The 22,498-nt window shown below is 41.8% G+C and overlaps 1 protein-coding gene across 1 annotated transcript; it reads right to left on the bottom strand.

Annotated features, from left to right (window-relative positions):
* Nucleotides 1-1,064: 1,064 nt before the first annotated feature.
* LOC311038672 (NACHT, LRR and PYD domains-containing protein 3-like) lies at nt 1,065-12,421 on the bottom strand (the record flags this gene model as incomplete). Its single annotated transcript, XM_084048242.1, has 10 exons — nt 1,065-1,843; nt 3,679-3,728; nt 4,547-4,696; nt 4,984-5,148; nt 6,825-8,655; nt 9,210-9,277; nt 10,045-10,285; nt 10,885-11,034; nt 11,564-11,644; nt 12,157-12,421. The coding sequence occupies 10 exons, from the start codon at nt 12,419-12,421 to the stop codon at nt 1,308-1,310; spliced, it is 3,537 nt and encodes a 1,178-aa protein (XP_083904368.1). The 3' UTR covers nt 1,065-1,307.
* Nucleotides 12,422-22,498: the final 10,077 nt, after the last annotated feature.

Here is a 22,498-nt window from a genome sequence, read left to right as displayed (position 1 = left end):
CACACACACACACACACACACACACACACACACACACACTCCTTACATCAGCGTGACTAGCCGCATGCAGCCAGTGGTTGAAAAAGTATTCAAGTGTTTTACTTAAGTAAAAGTATCAATACTGCAATGCATAAATACTCTGTTACAAGTCTGGAATTAAAAATGTACTTGAGTACAAGTACAAAAGTATTTGTATCAAAATGTACTTAAAGTACCAAAGTAGAAAGTAGTCATTATGCAGAATGTCCCATTTCAAGTCTTCAAAAAGTATTAAAATATTTTGAAAATAACAGATCTGCAAGCTGCACAATGTGTCGCATTGTGCAGCTTGCAGATCTGCTATTTTCAAATGGTCAGTATATAGGACTGAAGTGGTTCATGTATGTTTTGTTATAATAATCTAAATCTACAAAGTAACTAGTAACTAAAGTTTTCAAATAATTGTAGTGGAGTAAAAGTATAATATTTGCCTCGGAGATGCAGTGGAGTAGAAGTAAAAGTACTGCAAACTGCAAAATACTCCAGTAAAGTAAAAGTACCTCAACATTGTACTTAAGTACAGTACTTGAGTAAATGTACTTGGTTACTTTACACCACTAACGGTATGTAGTACAGTAGAGCTATAATAGAAATACAAACACTTATACTTGAGTATTTTCTAAATAGTCATTAAAATGATTCTGCTTGAATTGCTTGAATCTGAATTGACAAAACAGAGAAAGTAATGTATATCGTCTCTGTCGGGTGGAAACCTCATATGTTCCAAAACTCTTACTTTTCACCATTCACATTCAAAAGCATCAAAAGCAGCAGATCTACAAGATAGAAACGTGTCGCTTCACGCCGTGTTTCTAGCTTGTAGATCTGCTGCTTTTGATGCTTTTGTGTGACGTTGTAGTATGATCAAGTAGGGGTTAATTTAAGAAAAATACATAAAAGAATAATAATTTGTAAACAATAAATAAATACAAACTATTTTCATAAAACAGGTTGTGTGTTGTGTAATGATAATGTATAAAGTATTGAAAAAGGTAAATACTCAAGTGAAAGTATCTTAAAATTATACTTAGTTACTTTCCACCACAGTGCAAGCGCAAACACGCACGCATGCACGCACGCACGCACGCACGCACGCACACACACACACACACACACACACACACACACACACACACACACACACACACACACACACACACACACACACACACACACACACACACACACACACACACACACACACACACACACACACACACACACACATCCATCTTAACCCTATTGGTTGAGTCAACTCATCAGAGACATTATCTGTCCTCACAAAGACACACTGAGGAGGAGGAGGAGTCATAAAGCATAAACCCAGGGTAGAGAGGTTCAGTGAATGAGGACTGGAAGGAGTAAATGTGTCTCAGTGAGTCAGAGGACCCTTGATAGAAAGACACAGTCCCTACTGGCCAGTCTAGATACACTGCTACTCTGTTGGAGCCAGAAGGACTGACAGGGAGGTTAGTTCTCCTACTATTGTGATAGACAATGTAACCGTTTACACAACAGAACAGACTCCAGGACTTATCATTGAATCCAAGCTCACTACCATCTCCTCTCCTGTTGATCCCTCTGTAAGTCACTCCTATCTCAACCCTTCCACTCCACTCTACCTCCCAGTAACAGCGTCCAGTCAGACCCTCTGTACACAGAACCTGTGAACACTTATCATCAAATCTGTCAGGATGATCAGGGTACGACTGAAGCTCCTCCCCCTTTGTCATCTTCCTGTTGTCCTCAGACAGACAGAGTTTTCTGTTTGCTGTGTTTGGGTCCAGTGTGAGAGGATGGAGATCTGATATGAGAGAGAGAGAGAGAGAGAGAGAGAGAGAGAGAGAGAGAGAGAGAGAGAGAGAGAGAGAGAGAGAGAGAGAGAGAGAGAGAGAGAGAAGGAGAGAGAGAGAGAGAGAGAGAGAGAGAGAGAGAGAGAGAGAGAGAGAGAGAGAGAGAGAGAGAGAGAGAGAGAGAGAGCGACAGACAGACAGACAGACCTTCACATTAGTTTAATATTCACAAGTAAGACGCGCGAACGCAGCTCGAAATTATTGTGTATTTACGGACTGTGTGTGTGTGTGTGTTTTGACTGTAGCTGCACTCTGGCGCACTCTGTTGGCCACACCCAGGCAGTGCACTGCACACAGACAGACAACCAGACACACAAGCCGAGCAGACTTTCATAGTAAGCTCCACTTGGGCGGAGGCGCGCCTCCTTCCGCGATCGCAATAAGACCCACACACAAAAAAATAACAAAAATAGCAGATCTACAGGCTTCACAACGCTCGCCTTGTGAGCTTGTGGATCTGCTTTTGCTACTTTTTGTGAATTTGTAGTATGATGAAGTATTAATTTCCCCCCAAAAAAACAACAACAAAAAATTCCTTCAAATGTCCAATATTCAAAATGAATATTCATACAGAAGTCAAGAGACTTTAAATCAATGATTCTCAAACTTTTTAATTTCAAGGACTCTGAATGAGAGTGTACAAATGACACCAAATGGACCCATAAGGGTTCACTTGGTTCCATTTGTACACTCTACAGTTACAGACCTGTAAAGGGTGCATTTGGAACCCCCTCAAGAACCCTGAGGGTCCCTGAATCCCACTTTTGAGAACCACTGCTTTAAATAAATACATAACTAATATAGAGCATAATACATATTTGAGTAAACTTTGGCGTATGTGACATATATTGATATCTGACATGTGTCATGATGTGCAGCATCTCTGCACATAATGACCTATGACATCACAGCTGACCTATGACATCACACCAGACCTATGCCAGGGGTCTTCTACGTTGTTCAGGCCAAGGACCCCTTAGCTGAGAGAGAGATGAAGCAGGGACCCCCTCACTACATATTGTATAACATTGTGTTGCAGATTAAACTTGTTCATAGATTTCATAGATATCTTCATAGACTTGCTTTATCCATCAATGTTGGATTCATGTTCATGTGTGTTTTCAGTCATTTAACCACTTAAACCATCAACACTTAGTAAACTACACCTTTGGCTCTGTACTTGATCTGCTCTTTTTCCCCTCTACACCAAACCTCTTTGCCAAAAATAGCCGATCTACAAGCTCACAACGCTGTTGTGAGCTTGTAGATCGGCTATTTTTGGCTAAAGTTCTCCACAGAATAGAGAGACTAAGGTTCAAGTGGTTAATGTAAAATAATACATATTGGACCGGACTGTTGGCCTAGCGGTCCGGGCATCTAGGCTCTAATGTAGCCTGACAGTTCGTCGCTGGTTTGAGTCCCGATCCCGACAGCCTTTCCTGCGTGTCACTTCCCATCTCTCTCTCCCCGTTTCCTGTCTACCTACTGTACTATCAATAAAGACATAAAAAGACCCAAACATGCAGAATGTGTGTCAGGTAGGGAGACCTAGGAGTGTTTTGTAAACAAGCATCAGCTGGTGTTAAGGACCAGACCAAGAGCAGAGAAACCACCTGAATTCACTGGAAGCTCTACTGAAGAGTTTTCAGGACAGCATCCAGGGAGGGAGGGGCCAACAGAGTATAAAACAGTGTAGAACATTTCAATATGACAGACAGACAGACAGACAGACAGACAGAGAGACAGACAGACAGACAGACAGACAGACAGACAGACAGACACTCACATCTTTTAAGGAGTTGAGGATTTGTCCAGAGTTCTCCTCCATGTTTCACACTGTAGGAAGTAGAACAACAATGCATCAATGTCTGACTGTCTAACACAACGTCTCCACTACCTGACACTACAGTGTTTCTGCTACCATTATCTTCACCAGGCAGCCCGTCTGGACAAACTCACTGCCACCTGGCTTGGAGGAGAGGAGTTAGAAACACTTCTTGTTTTTAGATTTATATAGAGTAATGTTATTTCTTCTCATGGTACTGACCAGCAGGCTGTGGTCATACAATGTTAAATTGAGGACATTCAAATGGAACTGCAGCAGTATGTGCTGGATGAGCAACTGTCATGAAATGAGTGAGAGGGGATTTTATATATCTTCTTCAGTTAGATCTACTATTTGATCTTGTAGATCATAGATCCAATGTAGTTATTATTATAAGTTTGTAAATAGGTGATGGAACGTGTTGTGAGCTTGTCTTGTACATCAGGTATTTTCACTGCTTTTACAGGACAGTCATAAAGTGAAGAATATATTAGGGCTTAAGCAATAGCATTCATTTGTGAAAGAAAACAAAAATAAATGAAATGGAGATGCAAGGTTTCTGTGACAGTAACACTATTCTATTACGAGTGTGTGTGTGTGTGTGTGTGTGTGTGTGTGTGTGTGTGTGTGTGTGTGTGTGTGTGTGTGTGTGTGTGTGTGTGTGTGCGTGTGCGTGTGTGCGTGTGTGCGCGTGCGTGCGAAGGTTCTTGACTGTATAATATGGGGTGGGAGGAGGGGATTGTCGTGTCAGACTTGAACAATGGATGTTATGGATTCAGAATGCCCTAACCTGCTCTAACCAACATGAACACAGTCCAAGTCTACTCACTTGAGAGTTTCCAATCCAGAGAAGTTCATCAGAACAGATTCCGGCAGAACGTTGAAGGTCAAGTCTAATTCTCTCAAATGAGAAGGATTAGAGCGGATAGCTGAGGCCAGAGCTTCACAGCTTCTCTCTGACAACCAGCAGTGCATCAGTCTAAATGAAACATAAAACACCAGAAATTTAAATGTCTGCTATAAATAAAACCTTCTTACAGCCACATATTAAAGGACCTGGTCTGGATGGACTGTCTGGGTTTTAAAGTAGAAAGAAAGAAAGAAAGAAAGAAAGAAAGAAAGAAAGAGTGAACGTATCTTAATTTTAATTGTAACTTATACTGTAGTCACTGTACCTTATCATTATTCTATTCAAAGTGTGTCATATTAATAGTACAATCACATAATAAATACATGATTCAAATAAGTATTGTAAATTAATCAGACCGTAGAGTCTCCAGTCTACAATGAGGATTCTTCAGTGCATCACACAGTGGATCCAGGTTCAGCGGGTTATAACTTAAGTCCAGGTGTCTTAGATGGGATGGATTAGAACTGAGAGCTGAAGCCACAACTTCAATGTGTTTCTTATCGAGCTCACAGCCAACAAGTCTGTAATGACAGATTAATGTAAAATCAGAAATGATCAAAACAGATCAGTCAAGTTCACTGTCAAGGAAGTTAACCCATTAAGACCGGGAACACATCTGTGTAACAACTTAAACCATTATTTTATACATTGGCTATTCAAAAATAGCACAGAGTGCCGTGCTATGAGCTTGTAAATCTGTTATTTTAGAAAAATCGTGAAAATCTGTGCAAATCTTTGAAAATATATATTTTTAAAGCGTACATTTGTAACTCAAATCTTTGCTTCTGGGGGGGTCCGTGGAACAACATATTTTTAGATGGGGGTCCGCGGCCAATTACATAATTTTGGGGGTCCTTGACATGAAAAAGGTTTGAGCACCACTGATATTATAGCAACATAAGATTTTTCAAAAAACTGTTAGGATTTAGAAGACATTTGTAGAATCCCCTGAAAGCAAGGATTTGAGTTACAAATGTTCGCTTTAGAAAATACTGTATGTTTTCAAAGATTTGCACATATTTTCAATTTTTTTCTAAAAGTAGCAGATCTAAAGGCTCATAGCGCGGCACAGAGTGCCGCGCTATGAGCTTATAGATCTGCTATTTTTGAACATCCAAAGACGTCTACAAATGACAGAGATGTGTTCCTGGATTGAATGGGTTAACTCAGAGAGCACTTAGAATTGTAGGAGTTGATGCATTACATTTAATTTGACTTGGTTCCACAGATAAATACTGTGAGAATAGCCGATCTACAAGCTCAACACCTCGCACTGCGAGGCGTTGTGAGCTTGTAGATTGGCTTTTTTTCATAATGTTTGACTCTTTCTTCTGTAATATTTGACAATTTGGCCAAGTTGGTATTAAAAATGTCCCAGGAGTCCTTAAATTGTGGTGGTTTGACTGTTGCTACACCTGTCAACCTTTCACTGCCACCATGACACACACTGGCATGTCAATCACTGTCAACTGTTTCAATGAGACAATCTAAAGGAATTCTGCAAGTCACTGACCACACACACACACACACACACACACACACACACACACACACACACACACACACACACACACACACACACTACTGTGCTTGCAGGAACAGAGTGAGGTAAACGGAGGGCATGTGCACAGTTGCAGTGGTGCAAAGTAACTAAGTACATGTACTCAAGTACTGTACTTAAGTACAATTTTGAGGTAGATTTACTTAACTGTAGTATTTCAAGGTTTAAGTAGTTTTACTTCTACTCCAATAAATCACAAAGGCAAATATTGTACTTTTTACTCCACTACAATTATTTGAAAACTTTAGTTACTTTGTGGATATTGATTATTACAAAACATAGATTAACCCCTTCAGCCCTATAAATGTAGGCCATTTGAAAATAGCCGATCTACAAGCTCGCAATGTGTCACGATGTGACATAGTGTGAGCTTGTAGATCTGCTATTTCAAAAGATTGGCAAGAGTATGTTTTGCACTCTGTCCGTCCGTCCGTGTGTGTGTGTGTGTGTGTGTGTGTGTGTGTGTGTGTGTGTGTGTGTGTGTGTGTGTGTGTGTGTGTGTGTGTGTGTGTGTGTGTGTGTGTGTGTGTGTGTGTGTGTGCGTGTGTGTTTAGTATTTGTATTAATTTTGAATTAATGCATGTAGTATATAAGTGAAAGCTGTTCTAACATGTTGACATTCACATGACTACTAACCTGGCTGTTGAGCAGTTGCTCACAGCAGGGACCAGGTTACATCGCCCCCGCCATGATGTGTTGCATTTCTGCAGGTCCAACACCTCCAGAACCTCCTCTGACATCTGCAGCAATCTGACCAGAGCTGAACACTGGGTCTCAGAGAGTTTCTTTCCTGACTCCAGGTACTTTTGGATCCCTTGACTTACTGAGTGGGCCTTCATCTCTGTCAAACATTGGAAGATGTTGATACATCTGTCAGAAGAGCCACTGCAGGGATCCATCTTCTTAAGGTTGGTGATGGCTCTCTGGATCTCCTCTGGACTGTTCTCTGTCTGACCCAGCAGGCCTCCCAACAGTCTCTGGTTGGCCTCCAGTGAGATTCCATGAAGGAAGCGGACAAAGAGGTCCAGGTGGCCACTTTCACTCTGCAGGGTTTTTTCAATTGCAGCCTTCAGGAAGTCAGACAGGGAACTGTTGCTGTTGAAATCATCATTGTTCAGGAATGCTTTCAGTACCTCCATGTTCTTCTGTGTAAAACAGTCAAACAGGTAAACTGCAGCCAGAAACTCCTGGATACTCAGATGAACAAAACAGTAGACGGTTTCATGGAAGAAATTACTGTCTGGTTTGAAGATCTCTGTGCACAGTCCTGAGTCCACTGGACCCTCTTTAATATCAAGATGACATTTCTTCAGGTCTTCTTCGTAGAAAATGAGCCGGCCTTTCAGCAGATGTTCAAACGCTAGCCTGCCCAGCTTCAGAAGAACTGCTTTATCAGCCTCTGTGACTTTCTGTTGATTCCCACCATGCTTTAGCCACTTCCTCTTTGTCTGGACAAAGATGAAGTGGCTGTAAATCTCAGCCAGGGTCTTGGGAAGCTCTCCTTTCGCACCTGTCTTCAACATGTCCTGCAGAACGGTGGCAATGATTGAACAGAAGACTGGGGTTTCACACATGATGTGGAGGTACGTTGATGCTTTGATATGTGAAATGGTTCTGCTGGCCTGCTTCTCATCTCCGATTCTCTTCCTGATGTACTTCTCCTTCATTTCATCAGTGAATCCTTTCACCTCTGTTACCATGTCAACGAAGCCATCAGGGATTTGTTTGGCTGCTGCAGGGCGTGTGGTTATCCAGATTTGAGCACAGCAAAGCAGTCTCCCTTTGATCAGGTTGACCAGCAAAGCTTCCAGAGAGGTGGCCTGGGACAAGTCCTTAGAGCATTCATGGTGGGTTTTGAAGTATAAGGTCATGTGGCTTTCATCTAGCCCATCCAGGACAAACTGAACTTTGCAGGGACTCTTGTCGTAATTAGTCTCTTCTGACGTCTGCAGCTTGGTGAAGATGTCATTAAGAGCTTCTTCTGAGATGCATTCATATATCGGGTTGCATTCATGAATTAGCTGAGCCAAACTAAACTTTCGCCCCTTGAACAAATTGAGCTGGCGGAATTGTAGCACGAATGTGAGATGGGGATCTTGATCTTTTTTCTTTGCCCAGTCAGAGACATGCTTGTGTACGAGAAAGGTTTTGCCAACTCCTGCTTCACCAATGGACATCACTGTTCTCATGCGTTTGTTTTGTCCAGAGGGGTGTTTAAAGATTTCACTGAGTTGGATCTCCTGCCCTGCTGTCTTCCTCTCCATCTGTGTGACCTCATGGTCACTGCTGATCTCTGTGTCATCCACACGTGCGATTGTGAGACGCGTGTAACACTCAAAATCCTTCTTATCCGTCCTTTGGACTGTCCCGTCAGGTACACACGTAAATGGATCCGTAACGTTTGTTTTAAGCTTGTCTTGGTAGTGTGTAATAGGACGTGTATGCATTTTTGTTTCCACCAGGAAATCTGTAAGGAACAAATCAATGTATTTAGATATTGAGGGAAATGATAAGATCGGCATGATGTGTTAACATAATGAATAACAAAATGTTTTTACTTAACATTATTATTACTATATTTTTGTCCAGATCTTTTATACTTTACTTTGCTTACTTTACATTACTTTACTCCAGCTGGTTTGTACAAACCTGAGGACCCATGTTTACCCAGCATGATCTGACATGTCTGATGCAACAATGCTACATGCTAACATTATCAGAAACATGATAACTGTAATGTAATGCAATGTAAGGTTTACGTTTAGTTCATTTCAGTCAGTCAATTTGTGGTAACATTACAGTAGGTAATAAAATAAAAACATGTTATCAAGAAAAGATACCCACATTTCTGACCAAAAAGGTATAGGCTGAAGCATTGCTTATTACGCCTACCCTTTACCCTCGGTAATTGAGTGTAAGTGTAATGTAAGTTTAATGTCCAATGAAAACAATAGCAATAGCAGATATAAACCATTATGAAATGTCTCCATTTAGAGTCAATAAACTTTAAACAGCACTGACCTGGGTCAGATGTAGATGCTGCTTTGGGTTGTGTTGCACTGACTGATGGAGGAGAAGGCTGAGGACACCTGTTTTGAAATTGATTGAATACTTTATTAGCAGTTTGCAAAAAAGCACAGGATAGTACAGTTCAATACAAGGTCTGCTAAGAGGATTTAAAACCCAAGAAAGCCTTGTTTCCATTGGGGTCCTTTGTACTCAATTCATCGAAACATTTAATGCCAGAAAATGATACACTACTATGCTAAACATCATATAAACAAAAATATGTACAGTAAACAGTTCGAGGGGGTGGGGGTGGGGGTGGTCTAGGCTGTGACTTTTACAGGGGCCAGTTTCGGATTGCAGCCACCTGCAAGTTCTCTTTCAGGGCGGTTTTGAAGGAGAGTAGGGTTTTACACTCCTTTACGCCTGTTGGTAGGGCGTTCCACATGTTTGTGGCATAGCAGGAGAACAAATTCAACCCGTTGTTAGACACAAATCTGGGTTGGACGTGATTTGTGGAGCTTCCTCAAATGTACTAAATGTTTTACTAACCGTATATAAATCTAACAATTCTATATAAATACTATAAGCTCTATAGGACTGTATATAAATCTAACAATTCTATATGTAAATACTATAGGCTCTATAGGACCAAACATGTGTCAACAACTGGAAATAAATGTAGTATTAGAGAAGACTATGAATAAATGTGTTTGTCTCTTTAAGCGTAAAGTTAGCAAACAAACACACCATGGCCTGAAAAGCTACATTCATTTGTACACAAAGTTGTGTAGAAAGACATTGTCCTCCAAGACTTTTGGAGAAATAAATGTAAAGGACAATTGCTTACAGATCATCTAGGAGACACTTCTCATGTTCTTCTAGACCTTTGTAGAACATGTGTTTGGATGTGCTGGAGTTCAGGAGTGTATAGAGTTCCCTCATCTTATTCTGACTGGTATCCTTAGACGTCACATTATTGTAGCCCTCTTGGGTGATGACCTTCTTTTGAAGGAGCAGATCCAGGATGGGATTGACCATGATCACTCTCTCAACCAGTTTAGACCGGTGTTGATCAACAAAGAGGCTCGCTGAAGATATTTAAGGGGAATGAAAATTGAGTTGTTGGTTAAACTTCATCTATGTGGCCAAAACTAATTTAAACATGCCTCTGAACATTCTATGATTTAGCCACTTAATTAAACGCTATACTTTGTTGTCCGGGGTCCCCCAGGGCTCCTTAGTAGGTCAGCTAGTATTTCCTTCTAAACCAAATCTGTTCTCCCCTCTAGGTGCTCACAATGTGTCGCAACAAGCTTGTATCTGATATTTTTCTGCCTAAAGTCTGCCGGAATATTTCTAGAATTCTACATTTCATATGGTTAAAATGTAAAGACATTGCATCCCTCAATGAATTGAATACTAGTGTTTGCTACATACACCGTAGCCTCATAGTGTTCTTGTCATACAACTTTCATAATCATTGGAATAGACAACAAGTATTCCAGTATAAACATAATATGGATGTCAGTTGGAAGGTTATCTTATAAATGAAATGTTAGCTCTGTTATAATATGAGTTCATATGATGCTTTAACACAAGGCATACTACAGTTTACAGGTAAATAGTGTGAACAGACCAGACAGTTTAATCAGTTTATTGTAGAAACCTATTCATAGTGTCGGCTCACCTTCAGTTTTAGAGAATCCACTCGTTGTTGAACTTGAACTTGACATTGGTGTTTCAGCATCTGTAGCTTCATGCTGGTCTGATGATTTCCATTTCTTCTTCGGTGGAGAGTTGGTGAGAGGTGGAGACTGAGGAGACCTTGGACTGACACCTGTGACACAGGGGCCCTATTATGCACGTCTTAAAACCCACGTCTTAGGCAGTAAGTTTCATAATCATTTGACTACAGCATACATGGGCAACTGGTGGCCCAGGGGCCACATGCGGCCCACAGGTTAATATCAGAATAGTGATGTATTATTGATTTCAGTTGTTATGATTCCTAACATGCAAACATGACCCGCTTTAATTACTTCATCAGTCTATAATAGTAGCTTAATGACTAGTATTAACATTCTATTGTCTTTTTTATGTCCAATGTATTTGTATTTAAGTTCATAAAGTTAACATAAGTATACCGTTTTGATAAACATAGACAACAAGTCTTCCAGTATAAAACTATATGGATGTCAGTGTAATGTTAAAACATGGTCTTATACATGTCCTACATAATAGTAAAACAGATCTAACAAAGCACGTGAAGCACTTGAAGGAATATGGAGACTAATATGGAGGTAAATGGAGTGAACAGACCACTTTCATCAGTATACTGAAGACATATGTTCATAGTGTCAGCTCACCTTCTTCAGTGGTAGCGACTCCTTCACTTGTTGACGTTGAACTTGACATTGGTGGCTCAGCGCCTGTAGCTTCATGCTGGTCTGATGTTAGACAGCATGAAGGGGGTGTGGGGGACAACACAAAGGACAGAGGTCACAACAGGGACAAAACAGAGGCACACTGGACAGGGCATATATGGCAACTATCAGCGTCCGAGAGAGAGTACAGATTACAGAGTACAGCAACTTGCAATGGGCCTGGTTTTCAAGATACACACAGGTATATACAGTAGGGGTGGGACGATATATCGATATCACGATACTTCCTCCCACGATAAATAATCTATATATATATCTATATAAAAAAGATGAAATTAAAATATATGTTTTTTCTGTATTTGTGTGATGATTTCTAACTGTTTGGTGCTATTTTATGTGTTTATGAACTGAATACAAGGACTATCGTGATATATTGTTGGTGAAATTTCTTGCAATATATCGAATATTGTGATATTATTGTTATCTAGGGCCTAACATCGCCACAGATATCGTATAGTGAGATACTAATAATAGTAATATACAGTGGAGTTAACTTACACATGCTCTTCACCTACCTTCGGCTGTGTTTAGAAACTTCTCCATTAGATCATTCTTCTTCATCTTCTTCAGGACTTCGGCCACAATGTGAGTTTCTTTACTTCGGTAATTCTCTACGATCAGATCGACAGTGTCCATCCTGTCGGCTTCCTTCAGAAGGCTCTTTGGGAGCGGCTGGAGACCCGCTACCAAAGGCTTCTGCAGATACCACTGGAACCTCTTGAACTCTTTGTCTTCCAGCATATCCAGAATATTCAACATTCGTTCCTCAAGTGTCGCCATGGTTGATTCCTGGCACAAACAGAGGATGTTATCATCTCAGCTTCATTCTCTTAACATGTGAAGACGCTGAACACACACTTTGGGAAGTTTAAGTACATCAGGGAATATGCATTAATGTCTACATTGCATACTTATGAAAGCTATAGATTAGATTGTATTCATATGGGGCGGTAGTGGCTCAGGGGTAGAGTGGCCGGGTAGAGTGAACTGGGAAAACGCAAGTTCCCAGTTCGATCCCGGGCTGGGGCGCTCCCCTAGAGTTAGTGTAGAAGTGTCCTTGAGCAAGACACTGAACCCCTAATTGCTCCCGATGAGCAGGTTGGTGCCTTGCATGGTTTCCTCCGCCATCGGTGTATGAATGTGTGTGTGAATGGGTTAATGGCAAAATCAATGTAAAGCGCTTTGGATAAAAGCGCTATATAAATGCACCATTTACCCTATGTCAGTGAAACAAATCCATATAGATTTTTTTTTTGGGGGGGGGGCACTACCCTCTTAACTCATTTAGTGCCGTTGACGTCTCAGACGTCACGTTCTTCATAAGCCCAGCGTGCCGATGACGTCTCAGACGTCAAGAAAAAAAAAAACTTTTTTTTTTTTTTGTGTGTTTCCACTAGTTGACGTTCTTCCGAGCCTGTGACATAATTTGGGGCTTCTATCATAAAAGAAAACATGAACTCATGCCATCATAAGGTCAGGGTGACCTATAATCAAAAACATCTTATTTAGAGTTAGAGTTCCAGCTCAGAACAGCTTCTGTGACAGTCAAACATAAACATTCTGTGATCTGATCACAGCCGCCGTCTACCACGTGATCAAAACAACTCGTGGGAAAACACACACACACACACACACACACACACACACACACACACACACACACACACACACACACACACACACACACACACACACACACACACACACACACACACACACAGCGGCTTCTCTGATCTACCACGTGAGCAAAACAACACACGCGCGCGCACACCCACCCATACACACACACACACACAGAGCGTGGGACACCAGGCCAGCTGGGGGCAGCTTCTTTGATCTAAGCGACCACGTAAGCAAACATGTTGGAGCCTCTGTGTAAACAAACGAACCCCGAAATCAGGCGATCACTGACTGATCATAACAACCTGTGTGAACCTCAAACATCGAAGGACCGCGACCCACCATGTGATCAAAACAGAAGTTGATAAAAGTTAGTGGGACACGATGGCCATGTGGAGAAGCCGTCGGAGTGCTGGAGAGAGAAAGAGAGAGAGAGAGAGAGCGCAAGCAATCGATCGATCAATCAATCAAACAAACAAAGAGAGAGAAAGAGAGAGAAAATGCCTGGCCCTAAAAAGTCAGACAATGGGAAGCGCCCCGCCAAGCGCAAACGCGCTGTTGTGTCACGTCGACCCGTCGGTGAACAGGTCGCTGGGCCCAGTATGGATTCCGCCGGACAGCATCGCCAGCGACAACAAACGCTGTATGAGACGCAGATGTTCCGTCGTGTCGAGGTGCCCGAGACAGACTCAGACAGTGACCACTGCCCACGTCTACGACGCAGTGGCAGGGCGAAGAGGCGTCGGGTTTTGGACACTGAATCCGAGCTCTCTGGTGCTTTGAGAGCGGTTTTGGCAAGTGCAACCGAGTCCGAGCTCTCTGGTGCTGAGGAAGAGGAGCACGTTGAACCGATCGATTTGGGGCCAGTTCCACGTCGCAGTGCCAGGAGGCCTACTACTCGTCGTGAGATCATAGAAAGTCCATTCAACTCCCAAACTGATCCATCTGAGACGGATCAGGAGTCAGATGGAGAAGAATGGTCTCCCTTCTTGAGAGAGGACGACGCCGGGAAAAGACCACGTTCTTCAGATACCAGTTCTTCAGGTAAGAAGTACATGTTTATCGTGCTTGAGATGAAAGGAAATGAATGTTTTTAGTATATGGGGTCCATTTGGTTACATAAGACTTAGGCTACACTCAGAGTTGCACAATGCACATCTGTAGGGGTCCATTTGGTTCCATTAGTACACTCTCAGAGTTACAGACTTGTAAGGGTCCATTTGGTTCTATTGTGTACACCTTACATACCTGTAAGGGTCCATTTGGTTTTATTGTATACACTTTACATACTGTACATGTAAGGGTCCATTTGGTTCTATTGTATACACCTTACACACCTGTAAGGGTCCATTTGGTTCTATTGTATACACCTTACACACCTGTAAGGGTCCATTTGGTTCCATTAGTACACTCTCAGAGTTACAGACCTGTAAGGGTCCATTTGGTTCTATTGTATACACCTTACATACCTGGAAGGGTCCATTTGGTTCCATTAGTACACTCTCAGAGTTACAGACCTAGTCTGTAACTCTGAGACAGACAGACAGACAGACAGACAGACTGACTGACTGACGTACTCCTAAATGTACTAACATATGCTCTTAGTTAGTTATGCAGGGATCCTCAGGGTTCCTTGGGGGGGGGTTTCAAATTGACCCTTACAGCCTGTAAGGGTCCATTTGGTTCTATTGTATACACCTTACATACCTGTAAGGGTCCATTTGGTTCTATTGTATACACCTTACAGACCTGTAAGGGTCCATTTGGTTCTATTGTATACACCTTACATACCTGTAAGGGTCCATTTGGTTCTATTGTATGTATACAATAGAACCAAATGGACCCTTACAGGTCTGTAACTCTGAGAGTGTACTAATGGAACCAAATGGACCCTTCCAGGTATGTAAGGTGTATACAATAGAACCAAATGGACCCTTACAGGCTGTAAGGGTCCATTTGGTTCTATTTGTATACACCCTAGAGTTACAGACCTGTAAGGGTCCATTTGAAACCCCCCCAAGGAACCCTGAGGATCCCTGCATAACTAACTAAGAGCATATGTTAGTACATTTAGGAGTAAGTCAGTCAGTCAGTCTCTGTCTGTCTGTCTGTTTTTATGTTCACTATTTATACTGTAATTTGTTCTGGATAAGAGCGTCTGTTAGTTAGATGCCTACATTGATTTGTGATTGTGTGTACATCATATTTACAAACCAACATTTTACTCTGTTAGACTCTGAGGAGGAGGAGGAGGAGGAGGAGGAGGGTCTACAGCCAGCTGATGAAGGAGAGTTGGGTGTTGGCAGTGGCGCTAGAGGTAAGATATTTATTTTTCTTACAGATACATTTTCACAACAGAAGCCAGCTTGCATTGTAGCATACAATAAGTCAATGAATGGAGTTGATATTGATATGGACCCAAACATCGTGTACTACCTGGGAAGTCAAACAAGTGGACAAATACATTTGTATCCTATCTGTTTGTTCAATGCTTTTATCTATCAAAGCTAAAAACCCACATGACAACTGTAAAAGTATTTTCTCATTCATTACAAGTGTCACCAGAGACATGCTGGGAGTGTAAATAATTGATTTGATTTTGTGCACATCTTTACCATAACTAAATCATATTTTACTATGATTTCAGATACTGCGTCAAGGAAGGATCAGCCCAGATCCAGTTCTGCACCACGTGTTGGCAGTACAGCTCGAGGTAAACAAAAAGTTAATTTTTCATGTTTGAGATGAAATGAATGTATTTAGTATGGAATCCATTTGGTTGCATTTTGTACACTCTCAGAGTTACAGACCTGTGGACCCATTTGGTCCTGTGGAGGAAATCTGATTATGTTATCATGATTGGTTATATGCACCCTTGTTGTCAGTACATTATGTGTTCATATTTGTGCCCTATGATACATTATATTTTACATGACATAAGAGCCCAGATGTCTCTCCTAGGCCTGATGGCTATTGTTTATGGTACAGCTGGTAAAGATTTGCACACATTTTTCAAAGATTTTTCAAAAATAGCAGATCTACAAGCTCATAGCGTGGCATGGTGAAACATTGTATAGCGCTTTGAGTAAGAGAGCACTTAGCAAAGCACTATACAAATGCAATTCATTATTATTATTTATAATGTACTGACAATAAGGTTCCATTTGGTTCCATTTGTACAGTCTCAAAGTGTGACCTGTAAGGGTCCATTTGGTTCCATTTGCACATTCTCAAAGTTAGACTTGAAAGGGTCCATTTGGTTCCATTTGTACACTCAGAGTTACAGACCTGTAAGGATGCATTTGGAACCCCACCACACAAATACAAAAAAATGTATTGTAATGTATTTTATGGTAAATATGTGTTTCTGTAATTTACAGGTCGACCACAGCGTGGCAAGGGGCGTCCACAACGTGCGCGTGGTGGCCAACCTGTTCCTCTGCCGTGGTATGACCAGGGTAAGATGGAGTGGGAGCCAGAGGCCTTTCCATTTACTGCAGAGCCCGGACCTCTCAACGGAGCTGCTCATCTGGATTCAGATCAGCCAGCAGACTTTTTGGAGCTCTTTCGTTGATCAGACAAATCTCTACGCAGAACAGTCAATTGCGAGAGTCACAAACAAGCCACATTCCAGAGTCCATCAATGGAAACCACTCAAAGTTGAGGAACTGAAAACATTCTTAGGGCTCCTCTTCCTGACTGGTATAGTTACAAAGACTGATATGAAAGAGTACTGGTCCACGGATGAGGTGTATGCGACCTACTATTTCGGCAAGGTCATGCCCCGTAATAGGTTTCAAGTGATCCTGAGGTTTCTGCACTTTACTGACAACAGTGTAGCTGATGTCAAGAAAAGAGCAAAAGACAAAATGTACAAGGTGCGTCCTGTTTGTGACTATCTAGTCAACAAATTCAGTGAGTTGTATCAACCAGATGCATCTATTTCAATAGATGAAGGCACACTGCTATGGCGCGGCCGTCTATCCTTCCGGGTTTATAACCCTCAAAAGCCTGTAAGGTATGGAATAAAATCCTACATTTTGTGTGACTCAGCTACAGGGTATTGTCATAATTTGAAACCATACTGTGGAAAACATGAAACCCAAGAGCAAACAGTAGTCTCTCTCATTGGTGAACTAAAAGGTCAAGGGTATAAATTGTTTATGGATAATTTCTATAACTCCGTCAAATGATGTCATAAACTCCTTGATAATAAGATTCATGTCTGTGGTACACTCAGAAAGAACAGGGGTGAACCAGAAGCCATTTATTCTGCCTCCACTTCCTCCCTCGGTGCTGGGGAGAGAATTGTTCTTCACAATTCAAGGGTGATGGTAACGGCATGGCGGGACACAAATGTAGTGAGGATGGTCACCACGTGCCATCAGGACAAAATGGAGACTGAAATGGTGTGGCGGAGACACCATATCCATCGCGTGCCAAAAGAAAGACCTGCCTGTGTGGTTGAGTACAACCACTCCATGAATGGAGTGGACAAACTAGATCAGAACATTTCTTACTATTCGTTTGCCAGAAAGACCATGAAGTGGACAAACAAATTTATCATATACATGCTTCAAATTTGCATCTTCAATTCCTTCATATTGTACAAGGCCAAAAATCAGCAGGGCAGGTATAACACCATGAAGAAATTCATGGACGGCGTCATCAAAACATGGACCAGCCCGAGACAGTCTAACCAGGATGCTAGGGCACCACGCATTGACCCCCAGAGCAGGCTGTCTGCAGACCATGTCAGTGTTCGCCTTAGGCCCACCGCCAAAAAAGAGAACCCAGGTAGGCGATGCAGGGTCTGTTATAGGAAAGGTCAGCGGTGTGAGACAAAGTCCCAGTGTGGTTCCTGTCATGTCCCTTTATGCACAACGGGGGAATGTTTCCTAGACTACCACGCAGGTTTGAGCAATGTGAACTGTTTTCTTTTCTTTGTTTTGATCGCTTGGTCCATTTGGTTACACTCAGAATTACAGACATGTAAGGGTCCATTTGGTTACACTCAGAATTACAGACATGTAAGGGTCCATTTGGTTACTCAGAGTTACAGACATGTAAGGGTCCATTTGGTTACACTCAGAATTACAGACATGTAAGGGTCCATGTGGTTACACTCAGAGTTACAGACATGTAAGGGTCCATTTGGTTACACTCAGAGTTACAGACATGTAAGGGTCCATGTGGTTACACTCAGAGTTACAGACATGTAAGGGTCCATTTGGTTACACTCAGAGTTACAGACCTGTAAGGGTCCATGTGGTTACACTCAGAGTTACAGACATGTAAGGGTCCATTTGGTTACACTCAGAGTTACAGACATGTAAGGGTCCATTTGGTTACTCTCAGAGTTACAGACATGTAAGAGTCCATTTGGTTACACTCAGAGTTACAGACATGTAAGGGTCCATGTGGTTACACTCAAAGTTACAGACCTGTAAGGGTCCATTTGGTTACACTCAGAGTTACAGACATGTAAGGGTCCATGTGGTTACACTCAGAGTTACAGACATGTAAGGGTCCATTTGGTTACACTCAGAGTTACAGACATGTAAGGGTCCATGTGGTTACACTCAGAGTTACAGACATGTAAGGGTCCATTTGGTTACACTCAGAGTTACAGACATGTAAGGGTCCATGTGGTTACACTCAGAGTTACAGACATGTAAGGGTCCATTTGGTTACTCAGAGTTACAGACATGTAAGAGTCCATGTGGTTACTCAGAGTTACAGACATGTAAGGGTCCATTTGGTTACTCAGAGTTACAGACATGTAAGGGTCCATTTGGTTACTCAGAGTTACAGACATGTAAGGGTCCATTTGGTTACTCAGAGTTACAGACATGTAAGGGTCCATTTGGTTACACTCAGAGTTACAGACATGTAAGGGTTCATGTGGTTACACTCAGAGTTACAGACATGTAAGGGTCCATTTGGTTACACTCAGAGTTACAGACATGTAAGGGTCCATTTGGTTACACTCAGAGTTACAGACATGTAAGGGTTCATGTGGTTACACTCAGAGTTACAGACATGTAAGGGTCCATTTGGTTACACTCAGAGTTACAGACATGTAAGGGTCCATGTGGTTACACTCAGAGTTACAGACATGTAAGGGTCCATTTGGTTACACTCAGAGTTACAGACATGTAAGGGTCCATTTGGTTACACTCAGAGTTACAGACATGTAAGGGTCCATGTGGTTACACTCAGAGTTACAGACATGTAAGGGTCCATGTGGTTACACTCAGAGTTACAGACCTGTAAGGGTCCATTTGGTTACACTCAGAGTTACAGACCTGTAAGGGTCCATTTGGTTACACTCAGAGTTACAGACATGTAAGGGTCCATTTGGTTACACTCAGAGTTACAGACCTGTAAGGGTCCATTTGGTTACACTCAGAGTTACAGACCTGTAAGGGTCCATTTGGTTACACTCAGAGTTACAGACATGTAAGGGTCCATTTGGTTACTCAGAGTTACAGACATGTAAGGGTCCATTTGGTTACTCAGAGTTACAGACATGTAAGGGTCCATTTGGTTACACTCAGAATTACAGACATGTAAGGGTCCATTTGGTTACTCTCAGAATTACAGACATGTAAGGGTCCATGTGGTTACACTCAGAGTTACAGACCTGTAAGGGTCCATTTGGTTACACTCAGAGTTACAGACATGTAAGGGTCCATTTGGTTACACTCAGAGTTACAGACCTGTAAGGGTCCATTTGGTTACACTCAGAGTTACAGACATGTAAGGGTCCATTTGGTTACTCAGAGTTACAGACATGTAAGGGTCCATTTGGTTACTCAGAATTACAGACATGTAAGGGTCCATTTGGTTACACTCAGAGTTACAGACATGTAAGGGTCCATTTGGTTACACTCAGAGTTACAGACCTGTAAGGGTCCATTTGGTTACACTCAGAGTTACAGACCTGTAAGGGTCCATTTGGTTACACTCAGAGTTACAGACCTGTAAGGGTCCATTTGGTTACACTCAGAGTTACAGACATGTAAGGGTCCATTTGGTTACACTCAGAGTTACAGACATGTAAGGGTCCATTTGGTTACACTCAGAGTTACAGACATGTAAGGGTCCATTTGGTTACTCAGAGTTACAGACATGTAAGGGTCCATTTGGTTACACTCAGAGTTACAGACATGTAAGGGTCCATTTGGTTACTCAGAGTTACAGACATGTAAGGGTCCATTTGGTTACACTCAGAGTTACAGACATGTAAGGGTCCATTTGGTTACACTCAGAGTTACAGACATGTAAGGGTCCATGTGGTTACACTCAGAATTACAGACATGTAAGGGTCCATTTGGTTACACTCAGAGTTACAGACCTTTAAGGGTCCATTTGGTTACACTCAGAATTACAGACATGTAAGGGTCCATTTGGTTACACTCAGAGTTACAGACCTGTAAGGGTCCATGTGGTTACACTCAGAGTTACAGACATGTAAGGGTCCATTTGGTTACTCAGAGTTACAGACATGTAAGGGTCCATTTGGTTACACTCAGAGTTACAGACATGTAAGGGTCCATTTGGTTACACTCAGAGTTACAGACATGTAAGGGTCCATTTGGTTACACTCAGAATTACAGACATGTAAGGGTCCATTTGGTTACACTCAGAGTTACAGACATGTAAGGGTCCATTTGGTTACACTCAGAATTACAGACATGTAAGGGTCCATTTGGTTACACTCAGAGTTACAGACATGTAAGGGTCCATTTGGTTACACTCAGAATTACAGACATGTAAGGGTCCATTTGGTTACACTCAGAGTTACTGAAAGGTCCGATTATCAGTCATAAAGTGCTTAGGGGTAATGTGTGTTTATAAGTCTGTTTTAATGTTAAATGTATTAATCTAAGTAATGCATAAATGTACATTTCTACTGTGTGAGTGGTGCTGAGAGGAGCAGAGAGTAAGGAGTAATATTGAGTGGTTTATTGATACTTCGAGAGAAGCCATACACAGCCCTTATCTCTGGGAGACTAAGCATGAGCACCCAGAAGTGCACATTCCATTGGTGTGGGTAAAATACTTTTGTACTGATTACTTTTTATACTTACTTGGTATACTCTATTACTTTTTAAGGTCCACCCACATGTTCTATTTTCTGTGTTCTGTTAATACAATAAATGAGATGTAGGAAGTGCTGAACAATCAGTATGACTCCGGTTGTATAGGTGTTCGTACTCCTTGTACAAGTTATTGAGCTCTTTGTGTCACGTGTCAAGTTATTTACGATACAAGTTTATACACGGTGTGATCAAAGCCTAGGGTGAATGATAAATGATAGACTAGAACCCTATCATTTCTCTGGTCCAATCGAGCCGGATGTCAAAGCCGTTTTCTGGAGGAGGAGATCAAGACGCGCCGAAGTCTGTGCACAGCGGGTCCTCAGCTGGATCCTGACCAAAGACCTGAGACGTGAATTCGGACCAGGCCGGCGTTCTTAGACCAAGTCGAACATCTTCTCTTCAAGAGACGGCAGACGACATCTGAACTTGATCACACACCTATAAGCCAAAACGTAAGTGGGTCCTGTGTGGACATTTTTGTGTGGTTAATATTACTGTGTGACGATATTGACAAGCTCCTGTGTGGTTAATATTACTGTGTGACGATATTGACAAGCTCCTGTGTGGTTAATATTACTGTGTGACGATATTAACAAGCTCCTGTGTGGTTAATATTACTGTGTGACGATATTAACAAGCGCTTCTGTGTGGACACTGTGTGGTTAATATTACTGTGTGACGATATTAACAAGCGCTTCTGTGTGGACACTGTGTGGTTAATATTGCTGTGTGCCGATATTAACAAGCGCTTCTGTGTGGACACCTTTGGTGGTTGAGATTACGAGAGTGGGATATTGTGTCCAGTATACAGTGGTACATAAATTCACCCTCGAAATACACTTAGTTACGATAAGAACAAGATATTTACAGTGATTAAATAACCTCTACACATTGAACGGCACATAATAAGAACCACACATAATTCAAGTTGCACCCACATAATAGTAATTGATCACTAATATGGGGAACTCACAGAAGAAGGAACAGCCTAAAGTTAAAGATAAGAAGTTCATGTCCACCTATGCTCCAGGCAGTACTAGATTTCTAAGCATCTGGGCAAAGCAGCGTCATTTTGAGGGCAAATTAAGCCCGGAAGCATGTGCACATTTAGTAGTGCAAATTAAAACAG

Source organism: Gymnoscopelus microlampas (assembly GCF_963454915.1).
Source record: "Gymnoscopelus microlampas genome assembly, chromosome: 22".
Classification (NCBI taxonomy): domain Eukaryota; kingdom Metazoa; phylum Chordata; class Actinopteri; order Myctophiformes; family Myctophidae; genus Gymnoscopelus; species Gymnoscopelus microlampas.
The sequence above is the reverse complement of the archived record's forward strand: the minus strand, read 5'-3'. Positions and strand labels throughout refer to the sequence as shown.